We start from the raw sequence: 16,058 nt of genomic DNA, 5'->3' as shown, positions 1-16,058 counted from the left end.
CAAAGTTCAGGAGACAGATGATGGTGAGAGTTGTAAAACAACATGAATGTACTTAGTGCTGCTGAAATTTACAGTTGAATGTGGTTAAAATAGTATTTTCATATTATGTGAATTTTACTACAATAAAAAAAATTTAAAAATAGTTCTTAAGAGCTATAATTCATGTACCTTTAGAGCAGCCACTTAAAAGTGCGTAATTTAGTGGCTTTTAGTATTGTCTCTGCAATGGCACCCCACTCCAGTACTCTTGCCTGGCAAATCCCATGGACGGAGGAGCCTGGTGAGCTGCAGTCCATGAGGTCGCTAAGAGTCGAACACGACTGAGCGACTTCACTTTCACTTTTCACTTTCATGCATTGGAGAAGGAAATGGCAACCCACTCCAGGGTTCTTGCCTGGAGAATCCTAGGGACAGGGGAGCCTGGTGGGCTGCTGTGTATGGGGTCGCGCAGAGTTGGACACGACTGAAGTGATTTAGCTGCAGCAGCAGTATTGTCTCAGTTATGCATCCATCATCACAATCAATTTAAGAGCATTTGTCTTTTCAAAATGTTGCTGGAACCTATCACTCCTGATCCCCTCATTCTAATCTTCAGCATGCTAATCTATACCATATCTCCATGGAATTACCTGTTGTGGACATTTCACATTAATGAAAATGTACAGCATGTGGTCCTTTGTGTCTAGCTTCTCACTGAGATGCTTTTAGGTTTGTCCAGATTGTAGCATGTACCAACACTTTGTTTTCTAAGCTGCCAGCTAACATTCTGCTGTGTAGATACACCACAATCTATGTATCCATTCCTCCACCTCTGGGGTATTTATATGATTGGGCTACTATGACTCATGCTACTGTGAACATCCGTGGGCACATTTCTGTGTAGACATGTGAGCTCATTTCTCCTGAGTGTCCTCAAAGGAGTGATACTGGGAGCTGCCGGCTGTTCCACCCCACAGACATTGCACATCCTTCCAGCAGGGTCTGAGGATCTCTGCTTCTCTGCATATTGAGGACCGCTTGCTCTTTTCTGTCTTTTTGATGATAAACATCTTAGTGGATATAAAGTGGACCTTGCTGTGGTCTTGATTTCCATTTCCTGGATGGCTGATGGTGTCAAGCATTTCTTTTTCCTTATTGGCCATTTATAAATCTTGTTTGAAAAAAATCTCTGTTCAAATCCTTTGCTCATTTTTATTGCCCATTTCATTAATGAGTTGTAAGCTTCTGCCAGATTCTTGAAGGTTACTTAGGCATATATAGAAATCTGGGTTGCTGGTTCTTTCTCTTCAGTAGTTGAAAAACACTGTGCCACTTCCTTCTGGTTTCCATTGTTTCTGGGGTGGGAGAGGAAATCTACTATCATTTGAATTACTTTTCCCCTATTGCTAAAGAACAATATTATTTTCTTCTTGCTGCTTTTAAGTTTTTTTCTTTGTCTTTAGTTTTCAGGATTTGACTAAGATCTGTCTTGACACGAGTTTCTTGGGTTTATCCTTTTGAGATCTGTCCCACTTCTTTGATGTATAGGTTTATGTCTTTGGCAAAATTTGGGGAGTTTCAGCCACTATTTCTTCAAGCGCTGTTTGAGCTCAGATCTCCTTCTCTTTTTCTGGGACTCTTAGGACTTAAATGTTGGATTTTTCATTTTAAGCTCATGGGCCCATTATGTTTTTCAGATCAATTTCTCTCCTAAATTCAGAGAGGGTGATTCTTATTGTTCTGTATTCAAGTTAACTGATCCTTTCCTCTGTCCTTTCCATTCTGCTGCTGAACCCATCCTCTGAGCTCTTATTTCAGCTGAATTTTCAGCTCTGCATTTTCCACTTGCCCTTTGCTGAGACTTTCTTTTTTTCTCACTTGTGTCAATGCTGTTGTAAGAAGGGTAAAACCATTTCATGACAGCTACCTTCCAGCTCTTGTTATAATTGTAACATCTGTGACATTTCAAGGTTGGCAGCTGTTGATTATCTTTTCTTATTTAAGGTGAGGGTTTCCTTGTTACTGCTGGTCCAGGCAGGAGTTCCAGCTGCTTCAGCACCCCCACCCCACGAGAGCCTGGCTGGGAGGCACAGGGCTGCCCCATGACTGCCCCTGGACAGACCTCCATGGAGGTCTCTGTCAAGGTGCTGAAGTAAATCTCAACCTTGCACAAGGCTACTTCTCTAGCAGGAAGGGGAGGAAAAACACATTTTTAAATATAAAATTTCTCTACCAGTAGTACAAAACAACTGATGGCATTAAAGGCTGAAAAAATATATATCTATATAATGTGTATGTTGTGTGTATGTGAGTGGCTTTTTGATGGGAAAAAAAGAGAAAAAAACCTAAGGCTTCACACCACTTTCACCCCAGATGAGCTGGTAAGAATCCACCCCCGGGAGCTGCCATGTCTCTCCTTATCAAATTCCACAGACGGTGGACCTCACATCTGAATCCTGCATCCCAGCCCATCCCCCATGGAGTGAACACTGACTCACAGTGAAAGCCAGACATCAATTTCTCCTGATGTCGACTTCAGGAAATGATGGTTTCACACGTGGGATTACTAACTGCACACTTTCTCCCACAGGGAAAACTAAAGGAAGTCGCCCAGTTTTGTTGATTCTAAGTCCTAATGATGTTCATTAGAACTCTGCTGCGGAGAAGGCAATGGCACCCCACTCCAGTACTCTTGTCTGGAAAATCCCATGGATGGAGGAGCCTGGTAGGCTGCAGCCCATGGGGTCATGAAGAGTTGGACACGACTGAGTGACTTCACTTTCACTTTTCACTTTCATGCATTGGAGAAGGAAATGGCAACACACTCCAGTGTTCTTGCCTGAAGAATCCCAGGGATGGGGGAGCCTAGTGGGCTGTTGTCTATGGGGTCGCACAGAGTCCGAGCTGCTGCTGTTAAGTCACTTCAGTCGTGTCAGACTCTGTGCGAACCCATAGACAGCTACTGAGGTGCTAATTACATTGATGCTACATATCTGATAGTTCTGCCATATTTAGAATTTAATCTCCAAGAGTTTCTTGTCTGTTACTGGCAACCCCTTTGAAACGGGCATCTCTGAGATGAAATATGCAGCCATCTCATATTGATTTTAGTCTCATTTGCCTTCTAAAAATATATTGCCAACATTTAAAACTGACCTTGGCTAAATTTGATTTTCTTTCAGGGCAATGTTGAAGGAGATAATATCACGGGGATGGACATGGCTTCCTCTGGTTGAGGGGGCTGGTCACTCAGGAGGTACAGAGACAGAATAGTCCACTTCTGAGCACAAGGAAGGTGACTCTTTCTGTTAACTGAAGCATCACGTCTCCACCTGACAACTGCTATGTTCCATGCTGATGTATGTAATATATGTGTATATATGTACCATTTTGATGTATGTAAAATATGTGTATATGTGTATATATGTAATGTATATGATATATGTAATATATTTTTCTGCCAAAAAATAAAGGAAAAGAAAGGGAGAAAAAAGGCAACGGGCCATTACTCTTTTATTAACTAAAAGAAAGAAAGGGTGACCCTATGGGAACAGTGTAATCAGCCTTGACAGCCAGACCCATGATTCAGGATGATATAAATGGTTTGTGACAAAGAACAGTTAACAGTCTGCAAAGCATCCATTGTCTTTAGTCAGCAGGAGATTATCGATTTAGGACCCAGTGTGACTCCCCGCAGGATGTTGGTGAGAAGTGAGGTGGAAGCTCAAATTCAGCATTATTCACCCCAACAAAACAGTCTGAAATAAGCCTGTGAATCAGCTACACAGTAAGTCTACCTGCTGAGTCACTACAGACATCCAGGGTACCCAGGAGTGGCCTGTGTGACACATGCTATGATGCTCCTCTGAGACCACACATGACAACACTGTTAAGATGATGTCTTTGATGTTATTACACAAGAATGATAAACTCTAAAACATCTAGTTTTATGATAAGAATATTCTGTCACATTCAATTTAGTTTCACCTATTGAAAAGGGTCCGACAGGCCCACATAGAATCCCATGTGCTAAGCCCAGGTCACCAGGAACTTGACATTGACCACCCTGCAGTCCCAGCTTCCCCAGGATGGCCACTGGTTTAACCACTCAGCCTGGAACTCCCCTAGAATGACCCACCTCCCCCACAGACCTTCTCTCTCCTCAGGAGGATGACCGTTACAGAAACAAGCCTTTCTTTGGGAACAGTTTACTTTTTCTGACCATTTCTCCCCATGAAAACCTCTTATTTTCTTTAGCTGACAGAACTCCTCCTAATTGCCAGATGGGTACTGCCCAATCCATGGAATGTAGCCCATCATGCTTTTCTGTCCATGGAATTCTCCAGGCAAGAACACTGGAGTGGGTTGTCATTTTCTACTCCAGGAGATCTTCGTGACCTGGGGATTGAACCTGCATCTCCTGCATTGCAGGTGGATTCTTTAACACTGTGCCACCAGGAAAGGCCTCATGAATCACTGAATAAAGCTCATGAGATCTTTAAATGTACTCAGGTGAGATATTGTCATTGAACACCCCCCAGCCTGTCTCGAGAGCTGTACTTCAGTGAGGAGGCTGACCAGGGGGCTGTGAGATAATTAATGCTGGTCAAAGGCAGGACCAGCAGCAGGTTCCCGTGTCCACTGCTGAGGGGACAGACAGAGCCTGCACGGCACCCAGCGTGACTCTGTGAGGTTCACAGAATCTCCCACCCACAAGCCCCAGGGAGAATTTGACATGCGTTCAGGGACCACTACCTAAACCCTTCTGCTTCCCAGAGACGCCCCCCTCTGAAGGCTCAGTGAGATGTAAGGTGAGTTCAGAGTGGAAACTGTCACGTGATGCTTCCACTTAGTCCTCGGGAAGGAAAGCTACAACCTGCTCCCTCATGATCACAAACACAAGTGTCCCTCCAGCCATACAGTGGCAACTTGGAGTCAACAGGACCCCGGGCTAGAGATGGGCCCCCATGTGTGTCTTTTACCCGGTACAAATCCATAAGCAAGGACGCTGCTTACAACACTATAGACAAAAATTACTGGCTCTGAAAGTAAAGGAAATATATTAAGTATTTTCTGTGAATAGATGTTTTTATTCTTAACATGACAGGAAAAAGTAAGAAAACTTCAAGAGAGGGAAGAGATACTTACACCGGAATAGAAAGGCTCTCCAGAGACACATGTCACGTCCTGCTCCTGGATCATCAGGATATCCCTAGCCAGGTGCAGCCGCACTTTGAAGGGCTCCTGGTTACCATCCTGCAGCAAACAGATCCCCGTCTTTGTCTTCAGACCAAAAAAGAGCAAAACAGAGAAAGAATTATACTCAGTTCATAGACTATATTTTTATGGCCTTTTTAGCAAAACATCAAGAAAGCTAAAAGAAATGTAGTCAGATGAGCCTGAAACAAAATAGGTACAGAGAAAAGTATAACCATTTCACACCAAGCTGTTGTTCAGTTGCTAAGTTGTGTCCAACTCTTTACGACCCCATGGACTGCAGCACACCAGGCTACCCTGTCCTTAACCATCTCCCAGAGTTTCCTCAAATTCATGTTCATTGAGTCGGTCATGCCATTCAACCATATCATCCTCTGTCACCTTCTTCTCCTACCCTCAATCTTGATCAGCATCAGGGTCTTTTCCAAAGAGTCGGGTCTTTGCATCAGGTGGCCAAAGTATTGGAGCTACAGCTTCAGCATCAGTCCTTCCAATGAATATTCAGGGCTTATTTCCTTTAGGATTGACTGGCTTGATTTCCTTGCTGCTCAAGGGACTCTCAAGAGTCTTCTCCAGCACCACAGTTGGAAAGCATCAATTCTTCAGTGCTCAGCCTTCTTTATGGTCCAACTTTGACATCCATACATGACTACTGGAAAAACCATAGCTTTGACTATACAGGCCTTTTTCAGCAAAGTGATGTCTCTGCTTTTAATAACTGTCCAGGTTAATGAACATACCAGGTAGGCCTCATAGAGATCATATCAAAAAATACCAACGAAGATTTGGAAAGGAAGGATTATAGTTTATATGCTATATTTGAAAAATAGTGAGCATTTATTTAATATTTACAATCTATATAACTTTTTTTGTAATGGTTTTAATGAAATCCAGTTCACACAGTATATATTACAAAATTCAACCCCTTAAAGTGTTCAATTCGATGTTTTTAGTGGAGCAATACACAGCCATTGTTATAACCAAGTTCTGACCATTTTCATTACATTGAAAAAACATCATATCCCCATGCCGCCCCACCCCCATTGCATGCTCAGTCACTTCAGTCATGTCCAACTCTGTGACACCATGGACTGTAAACCACCAGGCTTCCCTGTCCACGGGGTTCTCCAGGCAAGAACACTGGAGTGGATGTCCTTCCCCATGGGATCTTCCCGACCCAGGGATCAAACCTGTGTCTCTTATGTCTCCTGCACTGGCAAGTGAGTTCTTTACCACCAGCACTACCTTGAGCCATTCTTAATTTGGATAAAGGGATAGATACATAGAAATTTATTTTTATCCTTAGTAGTTAAGTAGCATGAAATCCCAGGTAAATAATACAGGACTTTCTCTTGGAATATAAATTACACATGGATTATTAGGGGTTTGTTTCTTTAAGAGAATGTTCACAACATTGATGAGAATATACTGAGACACCGTGGCTTCTAGAGAGAATTTTCTGTAAACTGTTTATTCCATGTGGGATACACACCATTATGCCCTTTATTATACGTGGTTAGATTGGCCTGTAATTATTCTGTAAGTATTATAATGTCTTTTAAGGAAAAATAAGCTTTTCCAGGAGTTGTGATGGTCCTAGTCCCTCCTCTGAGACTGCACAGCTGGGTCCGCATAAATCGTATCCATTAATCCCCCCAGAGCTCAGCTCGAGTGACAAAAGTATTGATATTTCAGCAAAAGCAAAATTTATTTTCTTTAATACAGAACACAAGTTTTGTACATTTTTCACAAGGCAAATTCTCTCATGCTTACAATGTGATCTTGGCCAGGGGCCGATATCAGACTGCCTGAAATGCTCAGGAGAAGGAGATGAAATCAAAGCCCAGGGAATTTAATTGGGTGTGTTTGATGTTTTTTCAGTGGACAGAACATTCCACACCATTCCCCTAGCAGAATCACGGACTAGCTGACACTCACAGATAAAGCTCTGCCTCAATTCCAGGAGGAGAGAGGGGCTTTTCCCTGAGACCCCATAAACACATTATTGTCTCACATCAAAGAGAGATTGAAGATCATCCAGGGAAAGCTTAAGGAACTAAAGCACAGCTCGGAGGTTTCTCTCATCACATTTCTGATGTGGTCACAGTTCCATCCACTCAAGCAAGATGTGTGATGTCTCCTAATTACTGGAGAGTTGTCTGGAAAACAGAATGCTGACCTAGAGCCGTGCTGGGCTCCTCAGAGGACAAGAGTGACGGGAGATAAAAAATGAGGCAGCTTCTATTAGAATGTAATATATGTACCATAACTATATATACCAATAAATTTCTATTTGGAGAAAATGACAAACTGAGAGATAATGAAGCTAACAATAAATTAACATTAAGATATATATTTCAATATAAATGCTATATATATTCTATTATGAAAATACAACTCATGGACATGAAATTACATTAAAAATCCCACAGATGCATTTGTTTTTCAAATACAATGTAACTCACAGAGAGTCAGACATGAATTATATGATAATCTCTGGTCTCAGAATATTCCTACCCATCCAAATATACAAATAAGGTGCAATATGATGTTTCAGCACTTGATACGGGAGAAATGTAGAGGAATTAATTATCTATTCATGAGTGAAGGCATGTGAGAGAAGGCTTTGTGGACAGAAAGAGGTGGCTTGTCTTGAAAAAAATAAATTGAGAAAACAATAAGTAGAGAGGGCAAAAGTTATTTTATCCCAAAGGGGGAAATTTGAGTAAAAATATAGAAGCATGAGAATGCAGAGTCCATGTGATGGAGAACACAGCCCTGATGTGGAGCCCATGGAGTTTGACAGGAGCTGAACCAGAAGAAGTTTCAGGAGGTGGGAGGTGGTGGGGGGCGGGGTGGGAGGCCAAGGTCCCTGTACCGTGTGCCCGGCAGGTAGGCACTGCACAGTGAAATGGTACACTTAGAGTAAGGTCTTATAAGTCTATTTCTTAGACCAGAGGAGAAGGTGGATGGGGACTGGGAAAATGAGAACAGTTACTGTTGGCAGAAACATAGACCTCAGGCAGGAGACGCTGGGGACCGAATGGATGGGTCAGGCCCAGAGCTGCTTCAGTAGCTGCAAGAAGATGGGTAATATCCATTTCGGACACTCTCCTGGCTCAGAGCAGCCTTCTGGGTTGGCAGCAGCACTGTGGAAGGCGGGCACACCGTTCATTCACTATATAGAGCTGACTGTGTGCCCAGATGTATTCGTTTATTCACTTGACTTTGGTCCCCCAGCACAGTGATTCTGGCAGACGGGACAGAAGCAGAGGCGTGGAGACAGGCAGGAGGTGGGGTTTGAACCTGGGCCTCCGACTCCCGGCCTGGTGTCCTCCTGCAGAGATCTCTGTAAGGATGCCTCCCCATCTTTCTGTACACAAAGCCAAGGCTATCAGTGTCTTTCACCAAAGCTCTGGAGAGAATTCAGTCTTGAATAGTGGTGCTTTCTGGATCAGAGTGATGGCAAGTGGCGGCAGAAGCCACTCGGCCTGAGGGATGCCCTTCCTGCCACAGCCGGGCTATGGAGGGAGCTAAGGACACCAGCTGACATGGGATGGGAGGGCTGGATCCACACACCCTCGTCCCCCACGCAGTCGTGGGGGCTGAGAATGGGGAACAGCACCTGAGAGTGCTGCCTGCGCAGCATGAACTAAAACAACCCTGGCTGCAAAGTCTTTACAGATCTGTGGACCCAGGTTGTTCGAGAATAAAAACACCCAGATAATGACCAGTCCCACATTTTAGCATAAACTTAGGACCTGCACCCATCTTGTTTTTCTTTATTAACATAAGAGTTGCTTGTCATCAACCTTTTTAAGCTGTGGTTGCATCACACATGCATGAGGACATGCGCGTGCTGCATATAAGCTACAAGCACAGTCTGTGATTATAAAATCTGAAAAATGACACGTCTTCAAAGGCTGTTTTCCTATCCCTGATGGACGATCTTACCTTGCACTGGATTTTGCAAACCCCACACTGAAGTCTGTTTCCTTAGAGGAATACTAAAAAGCAATGCCTCTTCGTTACTCAAAAGGCAATGCTTTTAAGCATCTAGTCATTGATTCCTTTTCTGTGAATCAATGAAGTGTGTTCATGAATTTACATTGATTTACTCTTTGTTCTAAAAACATAGCTCACATGTAAACTTATTAAGAATGTGTGCTTAGCATAAATCAAGTACTTTTGGAAATTCAAAAATTAGACCGTCACCGACTTCCTACGTGAAGAGAAAACCTCTTTAGTTTAGGTTCTAGGCCCTGAAAGAACACAAAGTGTGTTTTCATTAAACTTTAATATCTATGTTCCTTTCACCCTGAAAGGTAGTATTTGCAAGATGACAGAAGAAACTGCACAAAGCCAGGTGGAGACCACCACATGCATGGCCAGTATTCTTTCAGGAGTCCTCCTATTTCTCTGGTTTGGTTGCTGACTGTAAGTTACCTGTTCCTTAAGCCTGCAGTTGTGAGTGATATGTGACAGCTTGTGTGGCTCCATCTGTGGTAGGAGAACTGATCATACTAAGTGTCACCCACACAAGATGCTTCTAGCCTCATTTCATCCCCTCCCTTCCCTGCTGCAACGTGTCTGACCCAGCCTTCTCCTCTGCTAACTTCCAGCCACTTTTCAAGCTCTTATACAAGAAGTGCAGCTCCTTGAAGCCTTCAGAGGCCCTTCCATCCAAAGGCCTTTGTTGACTATGAGGGCCACTCCATTTCTTCTAAAGGATTCTTGCCCACAGTAGGAGATATAATGGTCATCTGAGTTAAATTCACCCATTCCGGTCCATTGTAGTTCAGATTCCTAAAATATCGATGTTCACTCTTGCCATCTCCTGTTTGACAACTTCCAATTTACTTTGACTCATGGACCTAACATTCCAGGTTCCTATGCAATATTGTTCTTTACAGCATTGGACTTTACTTCCATGACCAGTCATATCCACAGCTGGGCGTTGTATTCGTTTTGGCTCCATCTCTTCATTCTTTCTGAAGTTATTTCTCCATTTATCTCTAGTAGCATATTTGGCACCTACCAAGCAGGGGAGTTCATCTTTCAATATCATATCTTTTTGCTTTTTCATACTGTTCATGGAGTTCTCAAGGCAAAAATATATTTTTTTAATTTTATTTTATTTTTAAACTTTACATAATTGTATTAGTTTTGCCAAATATCAAAATGAATCCGTCACAGGTATACATGTGTTCCCCATCCTGAACCCTCCTCCCTCCTCCCTCCCCATACTCTCCCTCTGGGTCGTCCCAGTGCAACAGCCCCAAGCATCCGGTATTGTGCATCGAACCTGGACTGGCAACTCGTTTCATACATGATATTATACATGTTTCAATGCCATTCTCCCAAATCTTCCGACGCTCTCCCTCTGCAACAGAGTCCATAAGACTCTTCTATACATCAGTGTCTCTTTTGCTGTCTCGTACACCGGGTTATTGTTACCATTTTTCTAAATTCCATATATATGCGTTAGTATACTGTATTGGTGGTTTTTTTTCTGGCTTACTTCACTCTGTATAATAGGCTCCAGTTTCATCCACCTCATTAGAACTGATTCAAATGTACATTTATTTTATTTTTAAACTTTACAATATTGTATTAGTTTTGCCAAATATCGAATGAATCCGCCACAGGTATACCTGTGTTCCCCATCCTGAACCTCCTCCTCCTCCTCCCATACCTTCCCTCTGGGTCGTCCCAGTGCACCAGCCCCAAGAATCCAGTATCGTGCATTGAACCTGGACTGGCGACTCGTTTCATACATGATATTATACATGTTTCAATGCCATTCTCCCAAATCTCCCCACCCTCTCCCTCTCCCACAGAGTCCATAAGACTGATTTATACATCAGTGTCTCTTTTGCTGTCTTGCATACAGGGTTGTCGTTACCATCTTTCTAAATTCCATATATATGCATTAGTATACTGTATTGGTGTTTTTCTTTCTGGCTTACTTCACTCTGTATAATAGGTTCCAGTTTCATCCATCTCATTAGAACTGATTCAAATGTATTCTTTTTAATGGCTGAGTAATACTCCATTGTGTATATGTACCACAGCTTTCTTATCCATTCATCTGCTGATGGACATCTAGGTTGCTTCCATGTCCTGGCTATTATAAACAGTGCTGCGATGAACATTGGGGTGCACATGTCTCTTTCTCTTCTTGTTTCCTCAGTGTGTGTGCCCAGCAGTGGTATTGCTGGATCATAAGGCAGTTCTATTTCCAGTTTTTTAAGGAATCTCCACATTGTTCTCCATAGTGGCTATACTAGTTTGCATTCCCACCAACAGTGTAAGAGAGTTCCCTTTTCTCCACACCCTCTCCAGCATTTATTGCTTGTAGACTTTTGGATCACAGCCATTCTGACTGGCGTGAAATGCTACCTCATAGTGGTTTTGATTTGCATTTCTCTGATAATGAGTGATGTTGAGCATCTTTTCATGTGTTTGTTAGCCATCTGTATGTCTTCTTTGGAGAAATGTCTATTTAGTTCTTTGGCCCATTTTTTGATTGGGTCATTTATTTTTCTGGAGTTGAGCTGTAGGAGTTGCTTGTATATTTTTGAGATGAGTTGTTTGTCAGTTGCTTCATTTGCTATTATTTCCTCTCAGTCTGAAGGCTGCCTTTTCACCTTGCTAACAGTTTCCTTTGATGTGCAGAAGCTTTTAAGGTTAATTAGGTCCCATTTGTTTATTTTTGCTTTTATTTCCAATATTCTGGGAGGTGGGTCATAGAGGATCCTGCTGTGATGTATGTCAGAGAGTGTTTTGCCTATGTTCTCCTCTAGGAGTTTTATAGTTTCTGGTCTTACGTTGAGATCTTTAATCCATTTTGAGTTTATTTTTGTGTATGGTGTTAGAAAGTGGTCTAGTTTCATTCTTTTACAAGTGGTTGACCAGATTTCCCAGCACCACTTGTTAAAGAGATTGTCTTTAATCCATTGTATATTCTTGCCTCCTTTGTCAAAGACAAGGTGTCCATATGTGTGTGGATTTATCTCTGGGCTTTCTATTTTGTTCCATTGATCTATATTTCTGTCTTTGTGCCAGTACCATACTGTCTTGATAACTGTGGCTTTGTAGTAGAGCCTGAAGTCAGGTAGGTTGATTCCTCCAGTTCCATTCTTCTTTCTCAAGATCGCTTTGGCTATTCGAGGTTTTTTGTATTTCCATACAAATTGTGAAATTATTTGTTCTAGCTCTGTGAAGAATACCCTTGGTAGCTTGATAGGGATTGCATTGAATCTATAAATTGCTTTGGGTAGTATACTCATTTTCACTATATTGATTCTTCCAATCCATGAACATGGTATATTTCTCCATCTGTTAGTGTCCTCTGATTTCTTTCACCAGTGTTTTATAGTTTTCTATGTATAGGTCTTTAGTTTCTCTATGTAGATATATTCCTAAGTATTTTATTCTTTCCGTTGTAATGGTGAATGGAATTGTTTCCTTAATTTCTCTTTCTGTTTTCTCATTATTAGTGTATAGAAATGCAAGGGATATCTGTGTGTTGATTTTATATCCTGCAACTTTACTATAATCATTGATTAGTTCTAGTAATTTTCTGGTGGAGTCTTTAGGGTTTTCTGTGTAGAGGATCATGTCATCTGCAAATAGTGAGAGTTTTACTTCTTCTTTTCCAATTTGGATTCCTTTTATTTCTTTTTCTGCTCTGATTGCTGTGGCCAAAACTTCCAAAACTGTTGAATAGTAATGGTGAAAGTGGGCACCCTTGTCTTGTTCCTGACTTTAGAGGAAATGCTTTCAGTTTTTCACCATTGAGGATAATGTTTGCTGTGTGTTTGTCATATATAGCTTTTATTATGTTGAGGTATGTTCCTTCTATTCCTGCTTTCTGGAGAGTTTTTATCACAAATGGATGTTGAATTTTGTCAAAGGCTTTCTCTGCATCTATTGAGATAATCATATGGTTTTTATTTTTCAATTTGTTAATGTGGTGTATTACATTGATTGATTTCCGGATATTGAAGAATCCTTGCATCCCTGGGAAAAAGCCCACTTGGTCATGGTGTATGACCTTTTTAATGTGTTGTTGGATTCTGATTGCTAGAATTTTGTTAAGGATTTTTGCATCTATGTTCATCAGTGATATTGGACTGTAGTTTTCTTTTTTTGTGGCATCTTTGTCAGGTTTTGGTATTAGGGTGATGGTGGCCTCGTAGAATGAGTTTGGAAGTTTACCTTCCTCTGCAATTTTCTGGAAGAGTTTGAGCAGGATAGGTGTTAGCTCTTCTCTAAATTTTTGGTAGAAATCAGCTGTGAAGCCATCTGGACCTGGGCTTTTGTTTGCTGGAAGATTTTTGATTACAGTTTCAATTTCCGTGCTTGTGATGGGTCTGTTAAGATTTTCTGTTTCTTCCTGGTCCAGTTTTGGAGTGTTGTACTTTTCTAAGAATTTGTCCATTTCTTCTACGTTGTCCATTTTATTGGCATATAATTGTTGATAGTAGTCTCTTATGATCCTTTGTATTTCTGTGTTGTCTGTTGTGATCTCTCCAGTTTCATTTCTAATTTTATTGATTTGATTTTTCTCCCTTTGTTTCTTGATGAGTCTGGCTAATGGTTTGTCAATTTTATTTATCCTTTCAAAGAACCAGCTTTTGGCTTTGTTGATTTTTGCTATGGTCTCTTTTGTTTCTTTTGCATTTATTTCTGCCCTAATTTTAAAGATTTCTTTCCTTCTACTAACCCTGGGGTTCTTCATTTCTTCCTTTTCTAGTTGCTTTAGGTGTAGAGTTAGGTTATTTATTTGACTTTTTTCTTGTTTCTTGAGGTGTGCCTGTATTGCTATGAACTTTCCCCTTAGGACTGCTTTTACCGTGTCCCATAGGTTTTGGGCTGTTGTGTTTTCATTTTCATTCGTTTCTATGCAAATTTTAATTTCTTTTTCGATTTCTTCTGTGATTTGTTGGTTATTCAGCAGCGTGTTGTTCAGCCTCCATATGTTGGAATTTTTAATAGTTTTTCTCCTGTAATTGAGATCTAATCTTACTGCATTGTGGTCAGAAAAGATGCTTGGAATGTTTTCTATTTTTTTGAATTTACCAAGGCTAGATTTATGGCCCAGGATGTGATCTATCCTGGAGAAGGTTCCATGTATGCCTGAGAAAAAGGTGAAATTCATTGTTTTGGGATGAAATGTCCTATAGATATCAATTAGGTCTAACTGGTCTATTGTATCGTTTAAAATTTGTGTTTCCTTGTTAATTTTCTGTTTAGTTGATCTATCCATAGGTGTGAGTGGGGTATTAAAGTCTCCCACTATTATTGTGTTATTGTTAATTTCTCCTTTCATACTTCTTAGCATTTGTCTTACATACTGTGGTCTCCCGTGTTGGGTGCATATATATTTATAATTGTTATATCTTCTTCTTGGATTGATCCTTTGATCATTATGTAATGACCTTCTTTGTCTCTTTTCACAGCCTTTGTTTTAAAGTCTATTTTATCTGATATGAGTATTGCTACTCCTCCTTTCTTTTGGTCCCTATTTGCATGGAAAATCTTTTTCCAGCCCTTCACTTTCAGTCTGTATGTGAGACTGTTTTGAGGTGGGTCTCTTGTAGACAACATATGTAGGGGTCTTGTTTTTGTATCCATTCAGCCAGTCTTTGTCTTTTGGTTGGGGCATTCAACCCATTTACGTTTAAGGTAATTACTGATAAGTATGATCCCAATGCCATTTACTTTATTGTTTTGGGTTTGAATTTATACACCATGTTTGTGTTTCCTGTCTAGAGAATATCCTTTAGTATTTGTTGGAGAGCTGGTTTGGTGGTGCAGAATTCTCTCAGCTTTTGCTTGTCTGAAAAGCTTCTGATTTCTCCTTCATACTTGAATGAGATGCTTGCTGGGTACAATAATCTGGGCTGTAGGTTATTTTCTTTCATCATTTTAAGTATGTCTTGCCATTCCCTCCTGGCTTGAAGAGTTTCTATTGAAAGATCAGCTGTTGTCCTTATGGGAATTCCCTTGTGTGTTATTTGTTGTTTTTCCCTTGCTGCTTTTAATATTTGTTCTTTGTGTTTGATCTTTGTTAATTTGATTAATATATGTCTTGGGGTGTTTCGCCTTGGGTTTATCCTGTTTGGGACTCTCTGGGTTTCTTGGACTTGGGTGATTATTTCCTTCCCCATTTTAGGGAAGTTTTCAACTATTATCTCCTCAAGTATTTTCTCGTGATCTTTCTTTTTGTCTTCCTCTTCTGGGACCCCTATGATTCGAATGTTGTAGCGTTTAATATTGTCCTGGAGGTCTCTGAGATTGTCCTCATTTCTTTTAATTCATTTTTCTTTTATCCTCTCTGATTCATTTATTTCTACCATTCTATCTTCTAATTCACTAATCCTATCTTCTGCCTCTGATATTCTACTATTTGTTGCCTCCAGAGTGTTTTTAATTTCATTTATTGCATTATTCATTATATATTGACTCTTTTTTATTTCTTCTAGGTCCTTGTTAAACCTTTCTTGCATCTTCTCAATCCTTGTCTCCAGGCTATTTATCTGTGATTCCATTTTGATTTCAAGATTTTGGATTAATTTCACTATCATTATTCAGAATTCTTTATCAGGTAGATTCCCTATCTCTTCCTCTTTTGTTTGGTTTGGTGGGCATTTATCCTGTTCCTTTATCTGCTGGGTAGTCCTGTCTCTTCATCTTGTTTAAATTGCTGATTTTGGGGTGTCCTTTCTGTGTTCTGGCAGTTTGTGGAGTTCTCTTTATTGTGGCGTTTCCTCGCTGTGTATGGGTTTGTACAGGTGGCTTGTCAAGGTTACCTGGTTAGGGAAGCTTGTGTTGGTGTTCTGGTGGGTGGAGCT

The 16,058-nt window shown here is 40.9% G+C and overlaps 1 protein-coding gene across 1 annotated transcript in view; it reads right to left on the bottom strand.

The window, feature by feature from the left end:
* Positions 1 to 16,058, bottom strand: part of SNTG1 (syntrophin gamma 1) — a 418,678-nt gene that overhangs the window by 131,759 nt on the left and 270,861 nt on the right. The window contains exon 4 of the mRNA XM_061438726.1: positions 5,128 to 5,262. Within this exon, the coding sequence (XP_061294710.1) occupies positions 5,128 to 5,262 (135 nt within the window). The remainder of the gene's footprint in view (positions 1 to 5,127; positions 5,263 to 16,058) is intronic.

Source organism: Bos javanicus, chromosome 14 (assembly GCF_032452875.1).
Source record: "Bos javanicus breed banteng chromosome 14, ARS-OSU_banteng_1.0, whole genome shotgun sequence".
In the NCBI taxonomy this organism is placed as follows: Eukaryota; Metazoa; Chordata; class Mammalia; order Artiodactyla; family Bovidae; genus Bos; species Bos javanicus.
The sequence above is the reverse complement of the archived record's forward strand: the minus strand, read 5'-3'. Positions and strand labels throughout refer to the sequence as shown.